This window comes from Recurvomyces mirabilis, assembly GCF_035927965.1.
Source record: "Recurvomyces mirabilis strain CCFEE 5264 chromosome Unknown scaffold_4, whole genome shotgun sequence".
NCBI lineage: Eukaryota > Fungi > Ascomycota > Dothideomycetes > Mycosphaerellales > Teratosphaeriaceae > Recurvomyces > Recurvomyces mirabilis.
In genome coordinates, this window is record NW_027041938.1 from 522,949 (window position 1) to 546,983 (window position 24,035).

At 52.8% G+C, this 24,035-nt stretch overlaps 13 protein-coding genes across 13 annotated transcripts; 7 read left to right on the forward strand and 6 right to left on the reverse strand.

Moving 5' to 3' along the window:
- Positions 1 to 104: 104 nt before the first annotated feature.
- LTS14_002044 (uncharacterized protein) lies at positions 105 to 683 on the forward strand (the record flags this gene model as incomplete). The annotated part of the gene is made up of 1 exon (XM_064834751.1): positions 105 to 683. The coding sequence occupies one exon, from the start codon at positions 105 to 107 to the stop codon at positions 681 to 683; it is 579 nt and encodes a 192-aa protein (XP_064697622.1).
- Positions 684 to 1,142: 459 nt separating this feature from the next.
- LTS14_002045 (uncharacterized protein) lies at positions 1,143 to 2,485 on the reverse strand (the record flags this gene model as incomplete). The annotated part of the gene is made up of 2 exons (XM_064834752.1): positions 1,143 to 2,134; positions 2,188 to 2,485. 2 exons carry the CDS (start codon positions 2,483 to 2,485, stop codon positions 1,143 to 1,145), a joined length of 1,290 nt encoding a protein of 429 aa, XP_064697623.1.
- Positions 2,486 to 3,087: 602 nt separating this feature from the next.
- On the forward strand, positions 3,088 to 3,861 carry RPL9B (60S ribosomal protein L9B; the record flags this gene model as incomplete). The annotated part of the gene is made up of 3 exons (XM_064834753.1): positions 3,088 to 3,133; positions 3,233 to 3,536; positions 3,633 to 3,861. The coding sequence occupies 3 exons, from the start codon at positions 3,088 to 3,090 to the stop codon at positions 3,859 to 3,861; spliced, it is 579 nt and encodes a 192-aa protein (XP_064697624.1).
- Positions 3,862 to 4,324: 463 nt separating this feature from the next.
- Positions 4,325 to 5,677, forward strand: LTS14_002047 (uncharacterized protein; the record flags this gene model as incomplete). The annotated part of the gene is made up of 1 exon (XM_064834754.1): positions 4,325 to 5,677. One exon carries the CDS (start codon positions 4,325 to 4,327, stop codon positions 5,675 to 5,677), a length of 1,353 nt encoding a protein of 450 aa, XP_064697625.1.
- Positions 5,678 to 6,531: 854 nt separating this feature from the next.
- LTS14_002048 (uncharacterized protein) lies at positions 6,532 to 7,491 on the forward strand (the record flags this gene model as incomplete). Its single annotated transcript, XM_064834755.1, has 1 exon — positions 6,532 to 7,491. One exon carries the CDS (start codon positions 6,532 to 6,534, stop codon positions 7,489 to 7,491), a length of 960 nt encoding a protein of 319 aa, XP_064697626.1.
- A 571-nt stretch (positions 7,492 to 8,062) lies between these two features.
- LTS14_002049 (uncharacterized protein) lies at positions 8,063 to 9,493 on the forward strand (the record flags this gene model as incomplete). Its single annotated transcript, XM_064834756.1, has 2 exons — positions 8,063 to 8,519; positions 8,664 to 9,493. The coding sequence occupies 2 exons, from the start codon at positions 8,063 to 8,065 to the stop codon at positions 9,491 to 9,493; spliced, it is 1,287 nt and encodes a 428-aa protein (XP_064697627.1).
- A 965-nt stretch (positions 9,494 to 10,458) lies between these two features.
- On the forward strand, positions 10,459 to 11,694 carry LTS14_002050 (uncharacterized protein; the record flags this gene model as incomplete). The annotated part of the gene is made up of 1 exon (XM_064834757.1): positions 10,459 to 11,694. The coding sequence occupies one exon, from the start codon at positions 10,459 to 10,461 to the stop codon at positions 11,692 to 11,694; it is 1,236 nt and encodes a 411-aa protein (XP_064697628.1).
- Positions 11,695 to 12,240: 546 nt separating this feature from the next.
- Positions 12,241 to 13,021, reverse strand: LTS14_002051 (uncharacterized protein; the record flags this gene model as incomplete). The annotated part of the gene is made up of 4 exons (XM_064834758.1): positions 12,241 to 12,399; positions 12,461 to 12,644; positions 12,766 to 12,817; positions 12,874 to 13,021. The coding sequence occupies 4 exons, from the start codon at positions 13,019 to 13,021 to the stop codon at positions 12,241 to 12,243; spliced, it is 543 nt and encodes a 180-aa protein (XP_064697629.1).
- Positions 13,022 to 13,760: 739 nt separating this feature from the next.
- LTS14_002052 (uncharacterized protein) lies at positions 13,761 to 14,867 on the reverse strand (the record flags this gene model as incomplete). Its single annotated transcript, XM_064834759.1, has 3 exons — positions 13,761 to 14,315; positions 14,369 to 14,440; positions 14,499 to 14,867. 3 exons carry the CDS (start codon positions 14,865 to 14,867, stop codon positions 13,761 to 13,763), a joined length of 996 nt encoding a protein of 331 aa, XP_064697630.1.
- A 714-nt stretch (positions 14,868 to 15,581) lies between these two features.
- On the reverse strand, positions 15,582 to 17,928 carry LTS14_002053 (uncharacterized protein; the record flags this gene model as incomplete). The annotated part of the gene is made up of 2 exons (XM_064834760.1): positions 15,582 to 16,896; positions 16,949 to 17,928. The coding sequence occupies 2 exons, from the start codon at positions 17,926 to 17,928 to the stop codon at positions 15,582 to 15,584; spliced, it is 2,295 nt and encodes a 764-aa protein (XP_064697631.1).
- A 681-nt stretch (positions 17,929 to 18,609) lies between these two features.
- On the reverse strand, positions 18,610 to 19,992 carry LTS14_002054 (uncharacterized protein; the record flags this gene model as incomplete). The annotated part of the gene is made up of 1 exon (XM_064834761.1): positions 18,610 to 19,992. The coding sequence occupies one exon, from the start codon at positions 19,990 to 19,992 to the stop codon at positions 18,610 to 18,612; it is 1,383 nt and encodes a 460-aa protein (XP_064697632.1).
- Positions 19,993 to 20,165: 173 nt separating this feature from the next.
- Positions 20,166 to 20,551, reverse strand: LTS14_002055 (uncharacterized protein; the record flags this gene model as incomplete). Its single annotated transcript, XM_064834762.1, has 2 exons — positions 20,166 to 20,486; positions 20,543 to 20,551. The coding sequence occupies 2 exons, from the start codon at positions 20,549 to 20,551 to the stop codon at positions 20,166 to 20,168; spliced, it is 330 nt and encodes a 109-aa protein (XP_064697633.1).
- Positions 20,552 to 22,127: 1,576 nt separating this feature from the next.
- Positions 22,128 to 24,035, forward strand: LTS14_002056 (uncharacterized protein; the record flags this gene model as incomplete). The annotated part of the gene is made up of 3 exons (XM_064834763.1): positions 22,128 to 22,546; positions 22,594 to 22,877; positions 22,936 to 24,035. 3 exons carry the CDS (start codon positions 22,128 to 22,130, stop codon positions 24,033 to 24,035), a joined length of 1,803 nt encoding a protein of 600 aa, XP_064697634.1.

Consider the following 24,035-nt stretch of genomic DNA (forward strand, 5'->3'; position numbering starts at 1 on the left):
GGTTCGTACAACTTTACGGTGCATATATTGACCTGCTGCAGCTCATGCATTAAACACTGCAAGCGGCGTACCCAAGCCGTGGCACGTAGCTCACTACATAAAGCATGCCTTTGACGGTGCTGATTCACAATTATGAGAATTGCGAATCCCTCGACTTCCTCACCATGTCTAACCATACGAAAGGCCGTGCTTTCCTTGCAGCATGCGCACTATTCTCCATGCTTCTCCCAGCTGCTACAGCCAACAATATTGACGGCCTCTACTGCCCCTCCCCACCGCAACTCCCCACCAATCTGACAAACACTACCATCTCCGGCCTCCCACCCAGCTTCTTCCCATCAGCCACAGGCGCAACGTCCCAGAACCCCGTTTTCCTTGAGGAGATCCGCTACACCCTGAACCTCTACCCTATAATTATCGATGGCAAAGCCTTCTCTGCCCTCGATCAAGTCTTCACCGCCACTGCGGTAGCCAACTACTCATCTCCACTGAACGTCTTGACGCCGCTTTCGACTATCAAGACAACACTCGCAGCAAGTCTAGCGCCAGTCAATACACAGCATAGTCTCACTACCCAATTCATTGAGATCTCTCCCGGCGCATGTACAGCGAGGAGCGTGAGCTACTACACTGCCGCACACTTTGGAGTAGGGATCTACGAAGGAGAAGTGCTGTATGCGTAAGTGATTTCCGCGACTCGCATGCTCCGCAAGGGATGTGAGTGTCTGACTGTCGTGTTGCAATAGATACGGGCAGTACCGAGATGTTCTTGTCAGGATCGCAGAGGGCTGGAGGATACAGGAGAGGACGTTGGCTTATATGGTATGTATCCTGTTTTCCTCGTGGTCCACACGGCACCTCGGGCTGCACTCCTGAGATACTCAAACGCCATCAAGCGTTGCGGGGAACCAAAATTTCGTGCGCCGGCTAGACGTCCCATCAACCTGATGCAGTGTCTTGCTCAGGTACGCTGACGTTTGCGAATATCGTAGGGCCCTTTCATCGGCAACCTCACCATATTCACGCCGCAATAGCTGCAAGGGTTTGAGATGAGGCCAAAGGGGTTTGGGGGACGTGAGGGTAATTGTGGGCACGCCGCTTGTAGAAGGAGGGAAGTCATTCAAAGCCGTGGGAAGAGATGGTCAAGAAACCGCCGTCTCGATTAACATGATAGCTTCCCATTCCAATGTGGGCTCCCAATACTTCAAGACCGCCTGCTGAGTCAACTTCTTCTTAGCACGGCCTGGCATTTTTCTCCTAGCCAGCTTTGTAGCTCCAACAGCCGGTAAAGTAGGAAGATCAGCACGCTCATCACTCATCATTACAGAACTTAGACGAGCAGCGAAGTCCGGCTCAACGAAACCATTGATAGTGACTTCCTTGATACCGTACAGATGTCGGAGTGGCTCGAGGACATACTGCTTCTGCTCGGGTGTAGAGTCCCAGGCGAATCCGCGCTCAGACGGCCCTAGGAATATCGACCCCGCCATCTCGTCCACACTGATGGACATGTCATGGGCTAGCTCGGTAAGCATAGAGACAGGCTGGCCGCGGTACGGATGTGAAACGCACACCTCTCGTCTTCGACTCAAAGTAACATCGAGGGTCCTCAGCTTACGACATTGAGACAGCAGTCGAGCAAGATGGTCGACCCTCAACTTCAAACCCTTGAAGTTCGCAGCATGAGATCCGTCTTTTGCAAACAGCAGCAGCCTGATCGACTTTACATGGGGCAAAGTAAGGGAAGTAAGAGGCCATAGTGGATCAGGCGTGACGTCCTTGAATACTTTGGTCCAGACATCCAGTCGATTAGCATAATCGCTCACGAGTACAGTCTCGTTGATAGGAGTAGTCGCCTCACGGAACACGAAGGTGTTTTCGCCGTAGAGCATAGCATAGCATTCGGCTTGAATTTGTTGGCTGGTGGAGAGCAGCAGGGTAATGCGATCGTGTACCAGTGAGCCAGGAGGCATGATCTTGGTCAGTGTCGCGGTGTGTTGACCATTGTATCCCGCTATGTAGTCCAGGGCGGAAAAGTAAAATGTGCATTCAGTTTGTATCAGGTAGCCATACACGAGCTTTCGCAGCTCTAGCGGTAGAAACTTTTGCCGCCTGAAGCTGGACTCTGGTCGTCCTGCGTGGTAGAGATGTTGGATATGGGCTTGTGAGTGACAGGCCCACATCCACTGGTATGCGTAACTTCTTCACCACTCCCTGCCTGCACGCCATCACCGTCATGATCGCCAGTAGTGCTAGCAGCTGGGTCGAGGACGTCCAAGAAGGTATAATTGCACGCATCGTCACATCTATGGAAGTGCTGACGTCGGGGAACAAGTATATATCCAGCCCAGCGAGACCTTGCATCTTCTTGAGAGCGTTCTTGGCACCACGCGTTGTCGTGAACCCAGGCACCTCGAGCTTCATAGCTTGGGGAAGGCAGTTTTCTGGTCGCACTGACTTTTGTCTTTGCGACGTATGGAATCATGATGGTGTTAGTAGTTAGTGTTGTTAGTGCAGTAGGATATGTTGCTTGAGGCTAGAACTCAGCCTACTGGAGCGAAATGTGTACGAACAGGGTGGCGAGCGGAAGGGAAGACCAAAGTCCTGAAGTCCCGGAGATATCAAATAGTGCTCTTTACGATCAAAGTGTTGTAGTCGTGAACAGGCAGCAGCGGGCTATATTAGTATCACAAGCTCCTGTGCCGCAATCTTGCAGGACATGTGCCTCTTTCCGCTGGGTTCAGAAGTGGTGATGAGAAGATGGTGGAGAGCCCTCGGTGTGAGTCTATCTCCCAACACCCTGTGTACAGAATGTGATGGCGAGCATTTAGGCACAGTATGTCCGTGATGAGGTCAGGGATGTTATGTCAGGGTGCGATCGACTTGCAGCGGTAGCGAAGAAGAAGAAGGAGATAACGTGAGTGGGGGGCTTCTAGCTTATGTCAGCCGTCTTTCGCGGCAAGCCTGCCGAAACGAAATTCTTGGCGCACACCTTGAGATTTGCGTGACGAGCAAGTTCGAGACTGAATACGCGAGCGCATTGCGGAAGCACGACGACAACACCACACCCTTCGACAATCGCCCAACATGCGCTACATTCATTCGAAGGAGGAACTCAAGATTCCTGAGGGAGGTATGTTTGCATCAGAAAAGAGCATGGCGTAGCAGGAAGAAGTGCTGCGGGAAGACACATCGAAAGGACAACCATACTAATACCACCCTCCTCCAACAGTCAAAGTCCACATCAAGACTCGCATCGTCACAGTTGAGGGCCCGCGAGGCAAACTCACCAACAATCTCGGCCACGTCAGCGTCTCCTTTTCCGTCCCCGACAAGAGCACCATCAACATTGAGCTCCACCATGGCGCACGCAAGAACGTGGCCACTCTCCGCACAGTCCGCACCATCATCAACAACATGATCGTCGGTGTGACCAAGGGCTTCAAGTATAAGATGCGATACGTCTACGCCCATTTCCCGATCAATGTGAATATGGAGAAGAACAAGGATACCGGCCTGTGGCAGGTTGAGATCAGGTAAGAACACTCCAGAACGATCGCACTTGGTAGGAAGGAAGTGCGATAGCGGAGATGGGAGTACGCAGCCAGTGACTGATATGGTTGTGATTACAGAAACTACCTCGGCGAGAAGACGATCCGCTACATCACCATGCAACCCGGTGTGGATGTTGCAGCCTCGAAGAACGTCAAGGACCAGCTCGAACTCACCGGCAACTCGCTAGAGAACGTCTCACAGTCTGCCGCCGACATCCAGCAGGTCTGCAGAGCGAAGAACAAGGATATCCGAAAGTTCTTGGACGGGCTGTACGTGAGCGAGAGGACGAACATTGTGGAGGAGTAGAAGGACGTCAATGATATGAGGGCACTGGACGTGGGGTGCTTGTGTGTGCATTTTGCTACTGGGTCTACGGGCGCATGGAGCGGATAGCGGCTACATCTCCACTGTCTGGTCAACGACGGCCAGCAGTGGGTGTTGAAGTAGCCTTGAAATGAAAATGCTATGCCACCCAACACATACTGTCCGCTGATGCAAGACTGCCTTGCAATCGTCATGACTCCAGGACTTTACGACTGTCTGATTGCTGATAGCGACTTGACCGCAAACTAAGAAGAGCCGGCCAAGCTTCATCCTCACATCCTATTGGCCAAAGGCTCTGCAATGTAGCGGACTAACAAGAGGTAAGGCTAATCGTGTAAACAATAATGAACTCGCACTCGACCACCCATATTCGTTAGTATAGGCGCCTCGAAGAGCGCCCGCAACATCAACGTACCAGCCATCTTATAAGATCTAAACAGCAACCATGGAGGAACGAGCTGCCATCCCACCAGGTCTTCCACGGCTCAACCCAACTATTTCATACTGGCAAGATCCACCTTCAGACATAGGATGCCTACGATCAACAGCATCACTACCGGAGAAAGCTGACTACATAGTCATTGGCTCTGGTATAAGCGGATCATGTATAGCCTACAATCTCCTCTGCCGACAGCCCAAAGCAAAAGTAGTCCTGCTCGAAGCCCGGCGAGCAGTGAGCGGTGCCACTGGTCGTAATGGCGGTCATACCAAGGCCGCTTCATATCGAAGCTTTCTCGAGCATGAGAGAGAACTAGGTCTTGAGGAGGCGATCAAGATTGCGAAGCTGGAGTATGCTAATATTGTCGCCACGCACGCGTTTGCTAAGACCCATGGCATCGATTGTGCGAGTACGGAGTGTCAGACTTTTGATATTGTCTATTGCCAAACCCAATTCGTCTTAGGAAAGCAGGCTATTGGTCGTATGCGGCAGACGATGGAAGACCATCCCGCCGCTCAGTATAAGATCTGGGATGCGGACGAGGCGAAGGAGAAGTTTCTCACGCCTAATGCATGTGGAGCTTTTGAGTATTATGCTGGGAGTCTTAGTGCTTACCAACTCGCTATCGGTGTGCTAAAGCTCGCCTTGGCCAAGGGATTAAATCCGCAGACCACTACGCCAGCTACTAGCTTATGGTCTGAGCCTTGTAGTGGCAAGACGCAATGGACTGTCCAGACCCCTCGAGGCTCCATCGCAGCGCCGGAGATCGTGCTCGCAACGAATGGCTATAGCGCACATCTTCTACCCATGCTACAGGGCGCCATCGTGCCGCTTCACGGCCAGATATGCGCGCAACGGCCTGGTCTCGGACTCCCTCATACTGGGCTGGGGAATGCGTATTCTTTCATCCATGAGACTGGATACGAGTACATGATCTCTCGACCTCCTGGCACGCCAGACACCGGTACCATTACCATCGGAGGTGGTCTGTGGAAATTGGAGAACAATGGTGCTTCGCGGTATGGCGAGACGAATGATACTGCTCTCGAACCCAGTATAACTCTTTTCCTTCGAGACTGTACAGAAGAGTATTTCGGTCCCGAGAATTGGGGTGCCGATCACGCTTCTGGTCGGGTGAAGAAGGAATGGAGTGGGATCATGGGCGCTTCGGCAGATGGCTTGCCATATGTTGGTGCTCTTACAGACACTCAGGGTCTGTGGATCTCAGCGGGGTTTCATGGGCATGGGATGGTCTGGTGTCTGAAAGCTGCCGAAGCCTTGGCCGTTATGATGGTAGGGAGCGAAGCCGAGTATAGAGAGATGGAGGAGTGGTTCCCCAGGAGTGCGGTCTGTGAGTAGGGGGAGGCTGGGTACGAAATTCCTGGGGAGGAAAGATCTGAGGGCGCCTGGTGAGGCACAGTTCGGAGAGCGTGGGAGGTCGTGATTTTAGTGCATCCAGCATAAGGTGTACATGTCTGGGTAGTCACCGGATCACTGCTCAACCCACACGACCGCTGCCCGGGAGAGTTTGCCCATGGTGCTTTCGTATCACGACTCCAGACTGAACGCGGCTCGGCGTATATTGCCATCCATACATCAAGTCTGGCCAGGCTCATACAACATCCGTCCATGTCTGATGGTAACCACTAACAACCTTCCTCACTATGTCATCGGCAGCACTCGTACCTGCCAAGCCCGGTATAACGAAACCATACTTTCCACCTTCCTCAGCGGCTAAGAATTGGCAGCTTCGCTTATCCAAATCGGTAGTGCTTCACCCCAAAAACAGTTTAGGTCCAATCAATTTCTCCGCGCTCGTGGCTTGCTAGAGTCGATCACAAGGTGCGTGGAACATGTGGGGTGATGGCTGCGGTGGGTACGGTACAGTACATGTACTGGCTAGGGGCCACTTGCATTATACGCACTTTCGCTCTTGCATATCGTGCTTTCTAGATCGTCGCTGCTGTGGGATATTGTACGACGTGTTTGCCGCTGTTGCTCACGAGGGACGCGCGTGGTGGTTCTCGTGACCGTTGGCAAGTGTTTCAGGGAGGGATCTTTACAGCGCATCGATGGGTGTCTAGAACAAGGAAGAAACATACCTAGCCATTATCAAGGAGAGTAGGAGATATCGCGGCCACAATCAACAGGACCGTGACTGGAGGCACACTGGCGCACGACCACTCCCAACATCGATATTGATTCACACAACGATGCCCTCGAGTCGGCGGCTAAAAGTGACCGCACTCATAGCCATCCTCACCGTCCTGGTAATATTCTACGTAACCAACGGCGCAAGATCAACACATGAGTCGCCTTTCTATACACGAACTGTACAAGCAATCAAGGATCGAAAAGCTTCAGAGGCTCGAGATGATGTGATCGCGGAGGAGAAGGCAAGGACAGACCGTGTAGAGAGATTACAAAAGGAACACGATGCTGCGGTATCAGCTGCAGTACCTGTAGCCACAGCGACTTCAGCCGCCGCAAAAGTAGCTGCAGGCGTAGCAGGCGATGCGGCGAAACCAGCAAGTGGTGATGCAGGACCAGATCGGCAGAAACCTCTAGCAGGAGATGTCAAGGAGGCGATCTCGGAAGCAGCAGAGAAACTCGTCCCAGTCGCGGGGCGAAAGACAATGGGGGAGAAAGTGGTCTCGACCAAACCCGCTTCGGCAGCCGACCACGACGGCGTAGCGAAAGTCGGCAATGTCGAAGCCAAAGCCTCCACAGCCGTGAGCGACAGCGAGAAAGCTGGTGCGGAATCGCCCGAGGATCATGCAGTGGAGACCTTATTGAACGATATCTTAAAGAAGGGCCCGATCATAATCTTCAGCAAGACCTTCTGCCCTTACAGCAAGAAAGCCAAACATATCCTCCTCGACCTCTACACCATCAGCCCACCTCCATACGTAGTGGAATTGGATCGGGAGGAGTTAGGGCCGGGTTTGCAAGCGGCGTTGGGGAAGAGTACGGGCCGTAGGACGGTGCCGAATGTACTCATCAACGGGAAAAGTATTGGGGGTGGGGATGATGTGGAGGCGCTGCATCGGGAAGGCAAGTTGGCGGAGATGGTGAGGAGTATGGGTGGGAAGAGAATTGTGGAGGTTGAGCAGAATGAGATTCCCGATGCTCCCCCGGCGCATGAGAAGCGGGAGGTGAGATTCAAGGCGTAGAGTTGGTGTACTCGATGATTATTCATGATGCTTGATGAGACAAGCTGCTTATCACCACCATCGCTCGCGGCGACGTCTGACTCAAGAGGCTCACAGTGGAGCTAAGAGGGCTGCTTCCCAGATTGATGGAGATCACTGTACTGCTGGTCAAATATTTCGGGACACAGTGTGATCGTTGTATAGTAGACGGCATACACGGGGATGGGCTGAGGGTTTCTTGAGGGAAGGTTCCTATGATACCCTAGGGAAATTGGCGTTGCAAGGTGGGGACGGTGGAGGCATTGCGATGATTTCCTGTAGAGACCTAAGACAGACCGACGGATACCATACATCAAGCAGTTCACTCGATCTTGTTCCGGCTCAATGCTAACTGCTCATTGCTTCCACGTGATCGTGTGATTTCGCGCTAGCCATGCTCTTGCGGGGAGGGTTCCGCGCTGATCCCTGCAATCGCGCGTCACAAGCTCAGAGTGGAAGTTGAAGTTGGAGCTGTAAGTGTGTGAGCCGACCATTGCTCTCCCACACGAAGCACTGAACAAAATCTCACGACATCTTCTGCACGATCTTCATGATGGCGGCCTCACAGATAGCCATAGCAGAAACCATCCGCGGCATGAAACTTGCCCTCCGTCGCAAACGAGCAACCTCACCCGCACGCTCGCTCGCTTCCTCCGAAGACGACGCAGACGACACCCACACCCACGCCAATCGCGGCAACAAGCTACGCTCCAGCGCACAGTATGCTCAAGAGGGCCGTCTGGACACTACAGGTGGCCAGGCGCGATATAAGCGCAAGGTCCAGCACGCCGGCCGCGAACGCTGCATTATCAAGAAACGCCCACGCCTCTACGATGAAGACGGCGATGTGGTGGATCCGGCCGATATCCCTAGTGATGTTGAGGAGGCCGAGTTCGGGGAGGCGGTCGAGGAGGATCCGTTTGGGAACGTGCAGTTGCATCATTTGCTGCGCCCACTGACGAGCGCGGCAGAGTTGTGCGAGCATCCGAGTCTGAGTCAGGGATTTACTGGTAAGGCTTTGACTGGTATGGTACAGGAGGTGGAGGAGATGGTGAGGAGGGAGAGGGCGGGGCTGTGGAAGGCTAAGAGGCTGATGGGAAGATTGAGAGGAGATGGAGGGTGGATGGGTCTTGCTGGGTTTGTGGGACATACAGATGAAGCTTTACTTGACGGAGAGGAGGAGACGGTAGATCAGACTGGCCTTGCGGACGGCTTCGGTGAAGTAGATGCGCTGCTGCGAATGGGTAGGCAAGTGGATTCGGAAAGTGGAGAGGGAATGGAGGGAGTACAAATACAAGACCACGTTGAACCGACGACATATACCACAGCGGATGCTCAGAATGGCGAAGCTATTGTTAGTGCTGAGGCAATGACAAACGGCGAGCCAACCAATCCAACAATCGACTCCCTCGCAGTTCCGGACAACGAAGACCAATCCTCCAACTCCGGCGCCTCCAATCCCTCCGGCGCACCCTCCCACAGCATGACCACCCGCGCGCGTGCTCGGAGCCCGCAACTCCCCATCTCACCTTCGCCATCACCCAGCGACAGCGCAAGCATACCAGCCATACATCCCTGGTTCCTCCCCTCCTCGAACCCTATAACCCTCCACCCCAACCCCTTACTTCGCGGCCCCGAAGCAGAAGAAACACTAAAAATGCTCCTCCTCTATATCCAGAAGACAGAAAATATCCTCCGACATCTGGAGACTCTCTATACCGGCTTAGCGCGAGTAGAGAGACAGAGGAAAGATGTGTGGAAAGCTTGTAAAGCTGAGAGACACGTAGTGGGTGATGGCAAGGGAGGCGTGGTGACCGAGATGAGCGATGGCGAGGATTGGGTGGATGTGGAGGAGTGGGGAATTAGTGGTGTCTACTTGGCGGAGGGGGGTGGATTGGAGAAGGGGAAGGATGAGGTTGATGATGTGGCTGAGGAGGAGGGGAGACGAGTTGGTGGGAGGAGGAGGAGGGTGGTCGGGAGATGATGTGCTCTTCGTAGTGGTGGTGGTAGTTCTGGTGATATCTTGTGAAGTAATTGATGTGGAGTCGTTGTCATTCGAATGCACATCTATACCGCAGTCTTCTGGAACGTACAAACCGTAATGCTTCGCGTACCCGCACTTGCTCCTCGCTCCCTGATATATATTTAATTGACACAGCAGCATCAAGAGTCGAAACGATGTAAGCCAGAAGGACTCTTGATATATATATACATGAAGACCGTCGGCGCAGCACATGCGGAGACATGTCCGGGAGTAAACGTGAATCAGGGTTGTGTAGCCGAGAGTGCATTGTGGCGCCGTCCGGTGCAGATCCTCGCGGATTGTTGTCCGCTAAAATACGAAAACGTGCTTCAGCCTGCAAGAGGTCGGATGACTTCTGTTGTGTCGACAGACAAGTCTAGGTGACAGCTAGATAGCAGCGTCGTTCCATAAGGACAACTCTCGGATCAAGGAGCAGATTTGACCGACGTTATCGGTGTTCATCTACCAGGCGTCCTTGTTATTTCCATCGTCATCGGCCTGTCACAAGCCAAAACCATCGCCCACTTATGCATTGCCAAGGCGCTGCTTAGCTATCTTATTTTTCACCGCTCCCAAGTCCCAACGCTGACGTCCGACTCTCTTGCCAATTCGTTCGGCGTTGAGCCTTTGTGTCGAAACAGGGCACTGGTGACAGCATTGTTAGTAATCCGTCGGTCTTTTGGCAAGAGTTGTTTCCGTTCAAGCACGAGTTTTACTCGTACTACTATCAGATTGAGTCTCTGGGGACTTGACAGTCGTTTCCACAACACCACCCCTTCACGCAGGTGATTCGAACACGCTATATCGCTGCAGCAAACTCTCTCGACCGTATCGACAAACACCCAGAGCAAGCAATCGGACCGCATAGTGACTGCTCTGCACTGGCAGGAATGCCACATTCTTAATAACTCTCGTAACTCGACATAATGTCTACACAAACCCAGCCGGCAAGCGCCAGCAACATCGTCGACCCGATGACGAACGAAGCCTTGACCAAGACTCAACAACCAGGAATCTATCAGCGTGTTCAGACATCATGGCGATCATTCTGCACCCTCAAGGACCTTACGCCGGAACAGGTGGACTCGTTCATGAAGTCCTATGTGATATACGACCTAGACTGGAAGAACGAGAAGCAGATGATCGAAGTCCTTGGCCCCAATTACCAGCAGGAAGTCGGGAGATGTTTGTCGGATTACTATGGAGTTCTCAACCACCTTTGCGCTATTGGCGAGCTTGAGAAGATGTATGTCCCACCGATCATGAATCCGGAGTTCGGTATCATGGGCAACCAGCTGCTCTATGAAGAGCTCATCATCGAAGAGCTCCAGTTGCTGGCGAATGCAAAGGTGCTCGATATCGGCTGTGGCAGAGGCCGAGTTGCAGCACATATGACCGACATGACTGGGGCGAAAGTGTCAGGCTTGAACATCGACAAGGACCAAATCGCCAGCGCGATTGCGTTTAACGAGTTAATGAAGCACGACAACACATTTGTACGCCGCGATATGAACGACCAACCCTGGCCCTTCGAGGACGAGGAATTCGACGGCTTCTACCAAATCCAGGCGTTCAGTCTTTGCAAAGATCTCGATCAGACATGCAGAGAACTTTACCGTGTCCTCAAACCCGGCGCACGATTGAGCTTACTCGACTGGGTGAGTCTAGACGCCTACAATCCAGAGGACGCACACCACCGCGACCTGATGCGAGAAGTGAAACCCATCATTGGCGCCGTCGGTACACCAACACCACAATCCATGGTCGAATCGCTCGAGCAGGCCGGGTTCAGAATGGTTCGCCATTACCAACCTAGCCACGAAGGCATCCAAGCGCCCCTCCTCGAACGAGCAAAGACATATTTCTTCACGGCGAGGTGGTTGATGCACAATCTGGTCTACTGGAAAGTGCTACCCGCGCATCTCGGAACCCTCTTCAACCGGCTGAACCAAGGCGCGGATTCTTTCATCGAGGCCGATCGATCGAAGCTGATCACTACGTGCTACCACTGGGTGGCGGAGAAGCCTGCGAGCAGTAATGGTGCTCCGGCCAAGACTGCCTCGCCCGCTAGCTCTAGCTCGGATACGGATGGCAAGCAGACCGATACGCCACCATCGTCCGATGAGTCTATTGCGGGGACGCAGAGAGGGTTGAGCAAGTAAGCGCGACGATGCAGGGTGTGTATATACGTACTGGTGAGACCATGGCATGAAGGCGCACTGATAGTGTCTTTTCTGGCATTTGCGATAATATGCATGGCGTTCAACTGTAGAGGGCTTGCCTTTAATGAAGCGGTGATTATGATACCACCTACAGCAATGCTTGACAGTTGTTCATAACTACTATCAATAATCTCTACCTCCAGCGTTGGTACTTGCATGACGTGCCTTGCAATACTGCCACGGGGCAATGGATGGTGTATTGACTACATTCCAGACTTCTAGGACCTGAGATATGACCTCCGGGAAACAAGGAGGCTCCGACTAACAACAGGACGACGAAAGCTCGGATCTCAGCGCGACTGGCAATGCAAAGTTGGAACATCATGTGCTATAGCATTTGTGGCTACGTTTTGCATAATAATGCACCCTTGGTATATTGGTACATTCGGCTGGAGATGAGCCATGATCATACGATCCTTCAGGAGCAGCCACCGACCGAAGAGAATGGCGGTCATGGTGCTCCGGCATCGCAACTCAGTGTCGAGCTTATGCCTCATCACCACCCTTGCCCTTCTTCTTCTTGGAGGACCCGCCTCCGCTCGACGCATCGCCCGTCTTCTTCTGGTGCACGATGAACTTGGTATAACATTCCTCACGGTCCCACTCGAATCCAGCGAGGTAGGGGGCCTCTAGCTCGTCGTCGGCCTGCGATCAATCAGGTCAGCATAGCAGATGCGTGTGGCTTAAGCATGATACGCTAGCTCACCTTCTTTTTGAACTGCTTGTAGATGGCATCACAGGCGTCCTTGACGGTCACACCCTTGTTGTTTCGGGCCGTGACTTCAAGCCCGAGAGGGAAGTGCAGGTCGATCTTCTTGATGAGGGGGTGGCATAGCAGCTTGGCCAGTGCTTCCTTGTCGTCGATGGTCGAAGTGGCTGTGTTGATCTTCCTGTGCAAGTCGTCAGCTTGGGAACTGGAATGCGGGGTAGTATGACCACCATCACGGCAGGAAGGAGCAATCAACGATATGCCACCGAGCGTGATGAATGCGTACGTCGAGGATTGCTTACCAGTTCAGCTTCTGGGTCTCTGGAGCGATCTTGAGATCGACGTTCTCCTTCTCTGTTGATGAGAGTCAGCTTTGCTTCTCACAATCTAGTAGCTTTGCTGGTACATACCGAGATCAACAATGCTGAAGACACCGCTGACGGTGCTGCTGGATCTGCGATGCTTAGGCTTGCTTTCGCTCGGCGAGGCTGGAGCATCGTCAATGGCAGAGTCGACCTTGGAGAGGGAGGCAGGCTGTTCTTGCACTTCAGCAGCCATTCTGATAAGGTAGGCGTTGATAGCTTGATGCTACGAAGGAGATCTGAGAAGGCGTTTTCGTGCAGTGCAGTAGTCAGGTACGAGTTGATGGTGAAGGGAAGAAGGAGGTAGAGTGTACACACGAGCTGGTGAAGGGAGCTTGTTACCTTGGTGAGAGGAGGGGCATCGGAGGGGGCTGATCCATACCGATAGCGACTCGACTCGACTCGGCCTTGCAGCTTGGGGTCGCGGTCACACGACTGCTCACGCGATCAAGCTCGTTGACGGTCAAATACGGTCTAGCGTCAGAGTAACCTTCCCCAGACGGCATTTCTCGGCTCGCGGGGTAGTGGCGTCTAGTTCGTGTGCGATATTCTGGGCGACGGCCACTCAACCGTATGTGTTCCAAGGCATTGTAGGTATGAGAACAGATTCGCATTGGCACGTCGAACGACTCCTTCCTCAGCTGTGGGCCCCGGTGCCTGTATGAGCTTCTGTACTTTCCTCACAGCCGTCCAGAACATTCCCGCTCGGAGCGGGACGACGAAGATGATGCCATATGTCCAGACTCCACAGACAAGCTCGTGGGAGCAAAATAACGCAGTACCAGAGATTCGCTTCGAATGCTGCATACAGCGAGCTGATTTAGAATGAGCTTGGAAAGAACGAACGTTCGTTTCCCAGCCATGTCACTCCAAGCTATGCTACCCCAAAGACTAACAAGTGAAGCTGAATAGACTACTACCGGCAGAAGATCCGCCTAGCTAAGGTACGACGTATCGACGTAGCTTGCAGTTTTGTACCCACTCCCAAGCACACTGGCAATAGCAACAGGGGAGCTGATCTTCTTCGAGAAGCTAGCCCTGCTGCCCGATGCGCCAGCACCAGTGTTTCCGTACTCCTCGAAAACAACATGGTCGGTCTGCGGGCTTGAAGAAGACCACGAGTGCCATCCAGCGGCATTGATCACATTCGACATAGCTGTGTTCTGGAACACGACCCTTGCGTAGTCACCCCATGGTCGACCGAGATAATAGGCACCCGCTGGGACGCTGTTGCCAGACGCTGCTTGGATGTTGGCCTTGTTGATCACATACCAGCCATTGTTGTTGGAGGTACGGCCAGATGCAGTGATGGTGCCGTAGCTCGTGGCAAGGACACCGATGTCGCATCCATCGAACCACGCTTGAGCTGTCTGGCCGAAGATGAAGTCGACGGCGCCTTCGATGTAGGACTTGGCGTAGAGTTGCACGCCGGTCTCGGCTAGGATAGTGTCCTGGAAACCGTAGAAGGCACAGCCGTAGTAGCCTTGCTCCTGCAATCGTGTTAGTGTACGATGCTTGCGATCGACGAGGTGTGGGCACTTACGCCAGCTTCAGCTGAGAGGGCAAGGGCTTGGCCATTAGAGGCAGCTTGTCCATAGGTGTTTTTCACATTCACCTGGGGCGAGTCAGCTAGCTGAACATTCTCATAGGGTCCATTGAGACCGAAGACCTACGTTGTACATCTTGAAGTTCGTCGTCCACACCCTCAAGGTACCAGTGGCATCGTCGTTCGCCGAGTTAGCCAGAGCATGAGACGAGGTAATGATGACCTTGTTGCTCTTGTAGGACGTGGTATCAGCAGTAGAACCATAGATCGTCAAGGGTCCCTTCAAGGTCTGGATGTAGACCTGCTCCTTATAGGTACCGGCATTGATGAAGATGCTCTGGGCTGAAGTACTCGTGCGGCTCAGAGCATTGACGGCAGCCTGGATAGTGGAGTATTTGCCACTGCCACCTACGACGAGCGCGCCAGATGGTGCTGTAGTTCGGCTGGCAGCATAGGCCAGAGCCGCGAAGGCCACGAGGCTGTTAAGGAAGTGCATGCCGTCTGGAAGGTAAGTAATGAGCTAGCGAGTGTGGTGGAAGGTGTCCTGCACGTTTCCTGGTTCAAAAAGTTTACGATGGCAAGAATGAATACCTAGAAGTGCGTATAAGAAGAGAAGAACGGCTTGTCTGCCTCCGTGTATAACAGACGACACGGTAGTATGTCCTACTATATTGAAATACAGCCGATGGAGATTCTCCGTCTAGGAGGGAGAGGCGAGACCATGCGCGACACATGGTGGAGACCAGCGACATGACCAGGCCTGTATTGCTTGCAACAACTCTTAGCCCCAACAAGCGTGTATCGTCGCTAAGGGTTGCAGCCGACATCTATGTTATTGGAGGACTTTCTTCCGATGCGTCGAGTAGAGTGCGGTTTCAAGTCTCCGAACGAAAGGCAGTGCCGAAGTGGTCCGTGAGCCAAAAGATGTATGATTGCCAAGACCTCCAAAGCACCTCACGTAGGAGACATCCACTGCTGTTTCCTTAGCAGCAGAGGCATCTCACGATTGTCCTCCTTTGATATGGGACCATTATAGTATTGACTACAGTCTACTATTATGCTACAATGAAAAGTAAGAATGCAAAATCGATGGGTATCCCGAACGCCGCCCAAGCACTTCAAGCTCCCATGTCCCCAACCAACTGCTCATGGCTGAGCAGAGCACGTGAAGATGTCCCCTCACACACATGCTCACCGTCAATGACCAACTTCACCACTTCTCTCCTTGCCCTTTGTAAGCAGCACTCTCCAGAGCAGGCACACTAAACCCATACCCCTGCGTATGGCCCTCACGATCAGACGGTTCAATCTCGACTCTAATCGTCACATCCAGACCGTTCATACCGGCAAGACCAGTCTTTTCGACTCCGCCAGCAGCTGCGTGTGTAGTCCCGGCGCCCTTCTCACCAAGATGGAGTGGCTCACGAGGGTTCTTGGGAGCAGAGAATGCCATATCCACAGCTCCGTTCTGTTGGCCATGAGCCATACCATTGGCGCCATGAGTGGCAATACCATTTGACTGCGCCGTACCGTTGGCGTGTGGGTGGGATTCGCAGATGATGGCATAGTTGCGACTGGGCATAGTAGCGTGATTGGCTGCAGCAGTCTTGGGCTTCGCGCCTTCGTCTGCACCCGGGTTCTTGTCAAAGAGCTCGAGAAGTGTCTCGTCAGTATCGTGGTCGAGATGGTGGATCTTGTTCCGCTTTGCCAGGAGGTTAGCGACAGCCTGAGGTGGAGGCTTGTTCGTGATGGCGGAGCTGATGATGTTCGGCATATATCGCCAGTCACGTTCGGCAGGGATGTTCAGCTTTGGGTTGGAGTAGAAGCGACCCATGGCAGCCAAATGAACGTCTCCTCCAAGGATGGAGACACGAACACTGTGCTCCTTTGCCAACTTCTGCAGTCGCAGAATCAGCTCTTTTCGCTCTTTCTTGTGTTGGTGAGCGGTATAGTGGTCGTCCAGGTCGTCTAGCAGGTCTACATTCCCGTCAAACTGGTTGAAAAAGCCTCCTGCGACACCGAAACGCTTGTTTAAGAATCTGATCGGTCCAATGATGGGACTCTGTAGGATGTTCTCTAGCCATTGCAAACGAGGATAGGCGATCGGAACACCCAGCAGCAGAACCAAGTGCTTGATCTCGCCTCTTGAGGCCGCAAGCTGTTGGCTCGTATGCCTCCAGATGAGATCGTAGGTCTCAGGGTAGTTAATCTGATGCCTTGTCCTCTCTGTGCGTGCATCGAGACCCAGAAATGCTACACGCTTGCCAAGCTGGCAGTATATGCTCCTGCTCTTCTCCTCTACATATGGACCTGCCTTGAGTCCCATGATATAGCTTGGATCTTCGGCTTTTGGTGTCATGACATACGTGTCACGCAGCTGCACGCTATCGATCTGCATCCTGCCATTCGTATGCATAGTTTGCGGAGCATCGGTCGTGTACGTGGATACTGGAGGTGGCAAGTGGTGTTGGAATAGGAGATAGTATTTGTGTGCCACGCCTCCAATACCACGGAAGACTGGACATCTGCATCATGACATTAGCCTTCGTCTCGGTCTCGCGTTCTTGTGTATCTTACTTCATGAAATGGTCTGTGTAAGAGCCGAATCCGTCAATTATATCGTGATCATCCCAGATATTCAGCTGCGCTATCTGTGCATTTGCCGTCCTGAACGGCTCTGTGCTGTACCATCGCGTGTAGTTGTTGAAGTAGAACTCGTCGCACTTCGCCCTCATCTCCTCGTTGAAAGGATATTCGCGTCGCTTCTTTGGGTTGCCGATGTCAGTCCAGGGCTTGAGAGGTCCTTTGACCCGTACGCTATCGTTATAGATCTGGTCGCCACCTCCGATCATGACGTGGAACGGCTGCTGCTCATGTACGCGATTGACATCGTTCCAAAGCGCTGGTCCGGACCATGCCTCCTCATTTGTGCCCAAGGAGAAGCCGTTGCAAGAATGGAACATGATGCGCATGCTTTCGTGCTTGGAAGGGATGTAGAATCGTTTCGGGCGGCTCAGCGAGCCAGATTCGCCCTTCGCAGCCACAAGTCTTGGTATACTATACTCCCATGCACTCTCCTGCTCCTGAAACGGTGCCTCGACATCGAACTGCCAGAAGGCTTTGCGAGGGTCTTCGAAGAGCTTGACGCCTTGGATCTGGCGATCTTGAGAAGCAGAGTAGCCGTTGGACATGCCGTTGGACATGCCATTGCTGCTGCCAGCTGACCCAATACAGCTCAGGGTCATCAAATCCGGAACACCTCCAGGCATGGTGACGATCAAGACGCTTCCGTGCCATACCGGACTATCTGTATGCTCCCTGCTCATACGGCGGTAGTTGAGTAAGGGTCCGCATAGCACTTCCAGCTGCCGAGACGTGCTGCGTATTTGAGGCCCACTTCCTATGCCATTTTTTTGCGTTTGTACGCGTGCATGTGTCTCATTCTCTGATACCGTATGTCCTGGGCCATCATAGTCGCCACCACCTATCTTGTCATTCAAGGCGTCCCCGGGGCCACGGTGCCCGTCCGCATGCTTCATGTCCGTTCGCATCGCCATCTTGGCCTGCTCTTGATCGGATTCCTAATTAGCTCCTTATCACAATTCCAAGCAAAATTATGTCTCCTTAATGGTTCTCTATCTCTTAATCAATCAATACATTAACAAAGTCGTACAAGGCGACTGGCGTAGCACAACACAACCACGGCGTATTGGGAAGGGGCGGATCGGAGCAGTAACGACTGGGCTGAGCCGAAGAGATACCTTTGCACATGAATAGATCAACAGCGAGTATAAGCTTCCTCGAAACAAGATGATCGAGCAGCAGCCGGATGTTGTCTGCTTGGCACGAGGCTTGGAGGCCTTGGCCTGCGTGATAGACTTGATTGATGAGATTCGACGCCGTTATGCGCCCGAGACAAACACGTGCCCTGCGGCGTTGGACCTCATGCATGCAAGAAGATTTTGCCCAACATAGTGGAATGATGGAAGAGTCACAGCAGGTGAAGTTGAGCATGGAGTTATGGTTCTGTTGCTAGGTTACAGAGCACGTATCATGCATCATCATAATCATGCCGTCATAAAAATACGCGTCGCGTCGCATCGCGTTGATGTCGAGCGACAGCAGTTGTTGAGAGATACTAGTTCGGCCACCATAGCCATCTGTCGCTACTGCCCAACAACCACGCCTGCTAGTGCTAAGAAGTACCAGTACCAAGCTTTTGAAGGCGTTGGTCTTCACTACTCCCGACGAATAACCACAATGCCTTGCCCAGGGCCGAGCTCCAACTTCTCACCCTTCCAATTCCGAAGACCACCAGTACTGGCAGATTTCCTCGTACCACTCGCCACGCTCATCTTCGAGACACGTCGAGGTGTATGGGCATCGACCTTTTTGGCTGTCTTTCGTAAGGTGGCAGCACGGGCAGTGGCTTTATTGCGCTTACTGCTCCTGATCTGCTTGATTACCACCACAGCACCTCCTGAACGAGTATTCGGGCGCTTGCGTTTCTGCTCTTCGATCGCCTTGGTCGTGGCAGCTCTTGTACGGCCGAGAGGCTCACCGGCCACGGTTTTGGAGTCCTTGTTCGATGGAAGCTTTGGTGGCGGGCCATAAATCTGGGTGAGAAGGCCGGCACGCTTCTTACGTTGTTTCACCTCTGGTCTTGTTTGCGCCTCCTCACGGTCTCCCTGGTAGCCTTCATCGTCGGGCCCGGCCTCGTCTCCCCTTGCCACAGTTTCCACACCTGGTACTTGAGCGTCCACCGAACCTTGATCCTCAGTTGTGTTCGTGGGTATATCTTTGAGTTCCTGCTCGCTTTGAACCAAGCCTTCATTTATGAATCGCGGCCGTGAGGTATCTCCATTCACGGGGTGCTCGTTTACTTGTTCGCCCCTCAGATAAGCTTCGAACTCATTGCTACCAATGTTGTCGTAAGCAAGGTAAGGATTGCTAGGAATTCCACCGTCTTCCTCGAGCGTGCGAAAGCCGTCATTCAGGTTGCCGAGATTGCCGACGAACGACTGCTCGACACTATCCTGCATCGTCGAAGGTGGCGCTTGCGAGCCAGGTCTGCCCCCGACGAAAGATGGAGCAAATGTGCTGAACATGCCGAGTTTGACAGGGGTGAATTCCTTCGAAGGTGTTTTACTCTGTGGGAATGTGTGCTTGAAGGGCGAAGCACTTTGATGAGATTTGCTAATGTTACTGTTGATGTTGCGCCTCGAAGTGACGTTGCTGAAGAGTCCTCGACCTCTGTACCTGCCATTAGCTGAATGATCCCAGTCGCAAAGCTTGGATTGAGTCATATGAGGGGAGGCGTGAAGTGAAGTCGCAAACGCACCTGTGAGGGAGCTTGCATCGATGGCAGGTGAGCCCGCATGCGTCTGACTTTCAGGCTGGTCCTTGGGAAGTGAGCGAGCGTAAGATTTGAAGAAGCCCACTGCTGCCTGGGTAGCCGGTTTCATCGCATATAGGTTGTGCTCCTCGTCGCCTTCGCTATCGTCTTCGCAATTGTCTCCAGCATGCTCGAAGCTCTCATCGTCGTCCTTGACGCCATATTCGTCCTCATAGTAGTTCAAGCCGTAGCGCCGGTGAGTGGGGGTCGTTTGGGGTGTAAGCATTGTCGCTGCTAATGTAAAAGCAAATGGGACACACTAACCGTGGTTGAGGGCGCCTAAATACCTCTGTCGAAGCTGAAGATCATCGCATGTGAAAGACGATTTTGCAGCTTGGAACGGTGCTCAGATCATGTGAAAAGACTCACTTCGTCATACCAAACATACCTACGCTTCAATTACATCTTCGGCTTGCCATCATTCTTCCCCGTCTTACTCGTTCCTCTTGCACCTCTATCGTCGGGCGTTGGCTCGGTATCGCTCGTTTCCGCCTTGAGAGATACCGGATCACCGAGAGCAGATGGATTGCTCTTTAGACTTTGTTCAGCCTTCTCTTTCAAGGTCTGCCCATCACCCGAATTGTTCGATGCCTTATTCGGCTTGTCCTGATCCGTGGGCTGTGTAGTTGATGTTTCTGCTTTTAGGCTGACTGGATCGCCGAGCTGAGATGGTGCGGCACTTTGCGTCTCCTTTGCAATCTGCTTTAATGATTTGTCGTCCTGCTTCACTAATTAGCAATAATTAGTTGTGCTGGGAATAGCATAGCTGCTCGAACCGATGGCATTGTGAATGTTCTTGGTTGCTAGTGATTGTATTATTGGATTGGCAAATATCTTGAGTAGGCTTTGAATCTTTCTTCTCGATGATGTGCTATTGTACAGTCGTACATGCTCTGTATTGAGTTACGGCATTGGAGTAGATTTGGTCGTGTCGTCATTGTCCTCCAAAAGCCGAGGCACACATGCTGGAGATCGCGGGCTTTGCGTGCCCTGCGCTAGTCGCGATCGATCGTCAGATTGCCTTTGGAGCATGTGTCAGCAATGCACCAGAGCGATAGGAAGGGCAGCTCAGCGCTTTCAGAGTCTGCACGACTATCTGTCTCGAAAGACAAAAGAGATCTGGGATTGGAGCCACGATTGTCTTGCTTTTGAAAAATCGAAACGAAGAGGTCCAGTCTTAGACAACAGCCGCTTCCCAATGGTCGATGCCAGAAGAAATAACAGGAGGAAGAGCGATTTCACAAGACCTAACAACTCTGTTGATAAGCTTGCAAGATCAAAGGCTGGGTAAGAAGTCCAATTTGATACCGGAGAAGGTATGCTTGTAGTACAAAGCCAGGCTCCAGCGCTCAGATCAGACGAGTTGCCCCGAATAGCGATCCATTCCAGGTAGGTATAGGGAACACTGCGCATCAATGCAGACCAATCCGTTTTGATCCGAATATCTCGGATCCGATCGAGCCAAACTGACGACTGACACTTTCTCCTGACGTGCTCTAGTCTCGAAGCTACGGAGTCGCGAATGATAGGCTGATAGGCCCTTGAGTCCATGAGAATATATCGGTAATGGGGACACACTTCAGCATATATCGTCTAAAGTGCAAGTCGTTGTCAGTCTCGAAAATCTCCCACCTCCTCCGATCTGAGCTACGACGGCAGGTTCATCAGTGCCTTCATCTGTGTGGTCGCCCGAAGCAGGTCTGCCATGATAGCCTAGCTGGAAGTAACGTGAGAGAAGTCCATAAAGGTGGAGCTATTGGTGCCGCCCTCATCACGCGGGTGCGGGTTAGGGCGGAAGACTTTAGGTCGAAAATCCTCGGAGTTATTCATCGCTTCGAGCCAAGTGGTCTACTACGAGCCTGCACCGCACGCAAGCGACTTCAATACCGTGAGGGAAGTGGAGAAGAACGGGACGTTTGCTAGGCGAGCTCGAGCGGGAATTGTAGAGCATCGGAGTAACGTCGGGCGAATCCCTCATTAGCGCGAGTTCGATTCGGCTTAGAGGCCCCCGCTCTTCTCCATGCTCCACCACAAAACCTCACTACTCCCTCGATGCAGTGCCCGCCCTTGCATATATTTAAGTCAGTGACAAATGAGGGCCGTTTCTATGTGCCGGGCTTCCTCGAGGCCTCGCCACGGGTTTTCTTCGGAGGCGGGGGGACTACACGACTCACGTAGTGGTACCGCTATGGAATTTACACGGCGCCGGACACCTAGCTACGTCCACTGACGTCTTGTTTTCACCGTGCAGGCAGAGGGGTAACAATACCAAAGCGAAGATCGACAAGGCATATAAAGCCTCGGCGATGCCCAGAAGCGTGAGTATGATCCTGCAAGCTCCCTTTTCCCTCACCAGACAAAATGCAGGCCATCATTAAAGCTTCCCTTTTTGGTGTCCTTGTCCATGCCGCCCCTGGTTGGCCTGGCCATGGTCCATCTCACCCACCAACTTGGGGTCCTGGTTCGGGACCGCCCGTTGGCTATCCCCCAGGGGCATCAGCCAGTCCTCCTGCCGGCTACCCATCAAATGGCTCAGGTGCCCCGTCTGTGAAGGTTAAGAACGGCACGATAACTGGCGTGCACTCGTCAACATACAACGAAGACTACTTCCTTGGTGTTCCCTTCGCTCAGCCTCCAGTTGGTGAGCTTCGCTTCCGCAATCCAGAGTCCATCAATCAGACATTCGACGGCACATACGCAGCAACTTCATATGCGCCATCATGTGTGGGTTATGGCGGCGACGACATTGGCTATCCCTTGTCCGAGGATTGCCTCTACCTGTAAGTGGACTGTAATCATGCTGAGTTTTATGCCTAATATGACACAGTAACGTCGTTCGTCCATCTGGCTATGAGAACCAAGATCTCCCCGTCGGTGTTTGGATCCATGGTGGCGGCCTCACGATGGGAGGTACCCAGGATCGTCGATACAACTTGTCCTTCATTGTCGAGAATTCGGTAAAGATTGGCAAGCCTATCATCGGCGTCAGTATAGCATACAGACTGGCTGCCTGGGGTTTCCTCGCCTCGCAAGAGGTTAGTGGGTCTGGCAACACCAACATTGGCCTACGTGACCAGCGACTAGCTCTTCACTGGCTCAATGAGAACATCGGTAAGATCGACAATGGTGTTTTCGGCGTCGGCGTGGTATGTGCTAACGAACCGACCAGGTGCTTTCGGCGGCGATCCTTCCAAAGTAACAATTTGGGGCGAATCTGCAGGAGCAGGCTCAGTGGGGTGGCATTTGACGGCATACAACGGACGTGACGATGGCATCTTCCGCGCTGGTATCATGGAGTCTGGTAATCCTGTCAACTACAATAGCTACCGGACGGTCCAACAATATCAGCCAATCTACGACAGCATTGTGAACGCAACAAACTGCTCTGCAGCCATCGATACTCTGAATTGTCTACGTTCCGCTCCATTCGCCACATTAAACAACCTTTTTAACCTCACTGGCGGTGGTGGTTTCAACCCCATCGTCGATGGCGACTTCATCCAGAAGTGGTCCAGCATTCAGCTCGCCGAGGGCGATTTTGTCAAGGTCCCGATTATCGATGGCGCAAACACAGACGAAGGCACTGCATTCGGACCACAAGGCGTGAACAACACCGCCGACTTCGTCAATTTTGCTACCCGCAGCACTGCGCAGGTAACTCTCCCATCTGCATTCGTGCCAGAGCTTCTCGAGGCCTATGCCGATATCTGTGATAACTTCGTGCCACCACCAACCGAGCTGTCGTGCAATTACACTTACTCCCTGCCGCAAGGCGCAGATTATCGTCGCAGTGCGGGATACTTCGGCGATGTAGTCATGATTGCCAATCGCCGCGGCGCCGTCGAGACCTGGACCGCTAATGGCGTTCCCGCCTACAGCTACCGCTTCAACACTCGCCCGGCAGGTCTGCCATTCACTGTCGGTGTCACTCACTTTCAGGAAGTGGCCTTCGTGTTCAACAATACCAACGGCCTCGGCTACGATGCCCAGCACGGCACAATCAACCCCTTCACCAACAAGACGATCGAATTCTACCAGCTATCACAACTCATGAGTTCAAGCTGGGCATCTTTCATTCACGATCTCAACCCCAATGGCTACACTGGTCGCCCCGCTAGTTCGCCGGATTGGCCGCTCTACGATAACAGCAATCCGCAGAATATTGTTTTCGACGCTAATGTCACTGAGCTTGTATACGCTGAGCCCGACACCTTCAGGAAGGCTGGTATCCAGTTCATATTGGATCACGCTCTCGCCTACCACAGATAG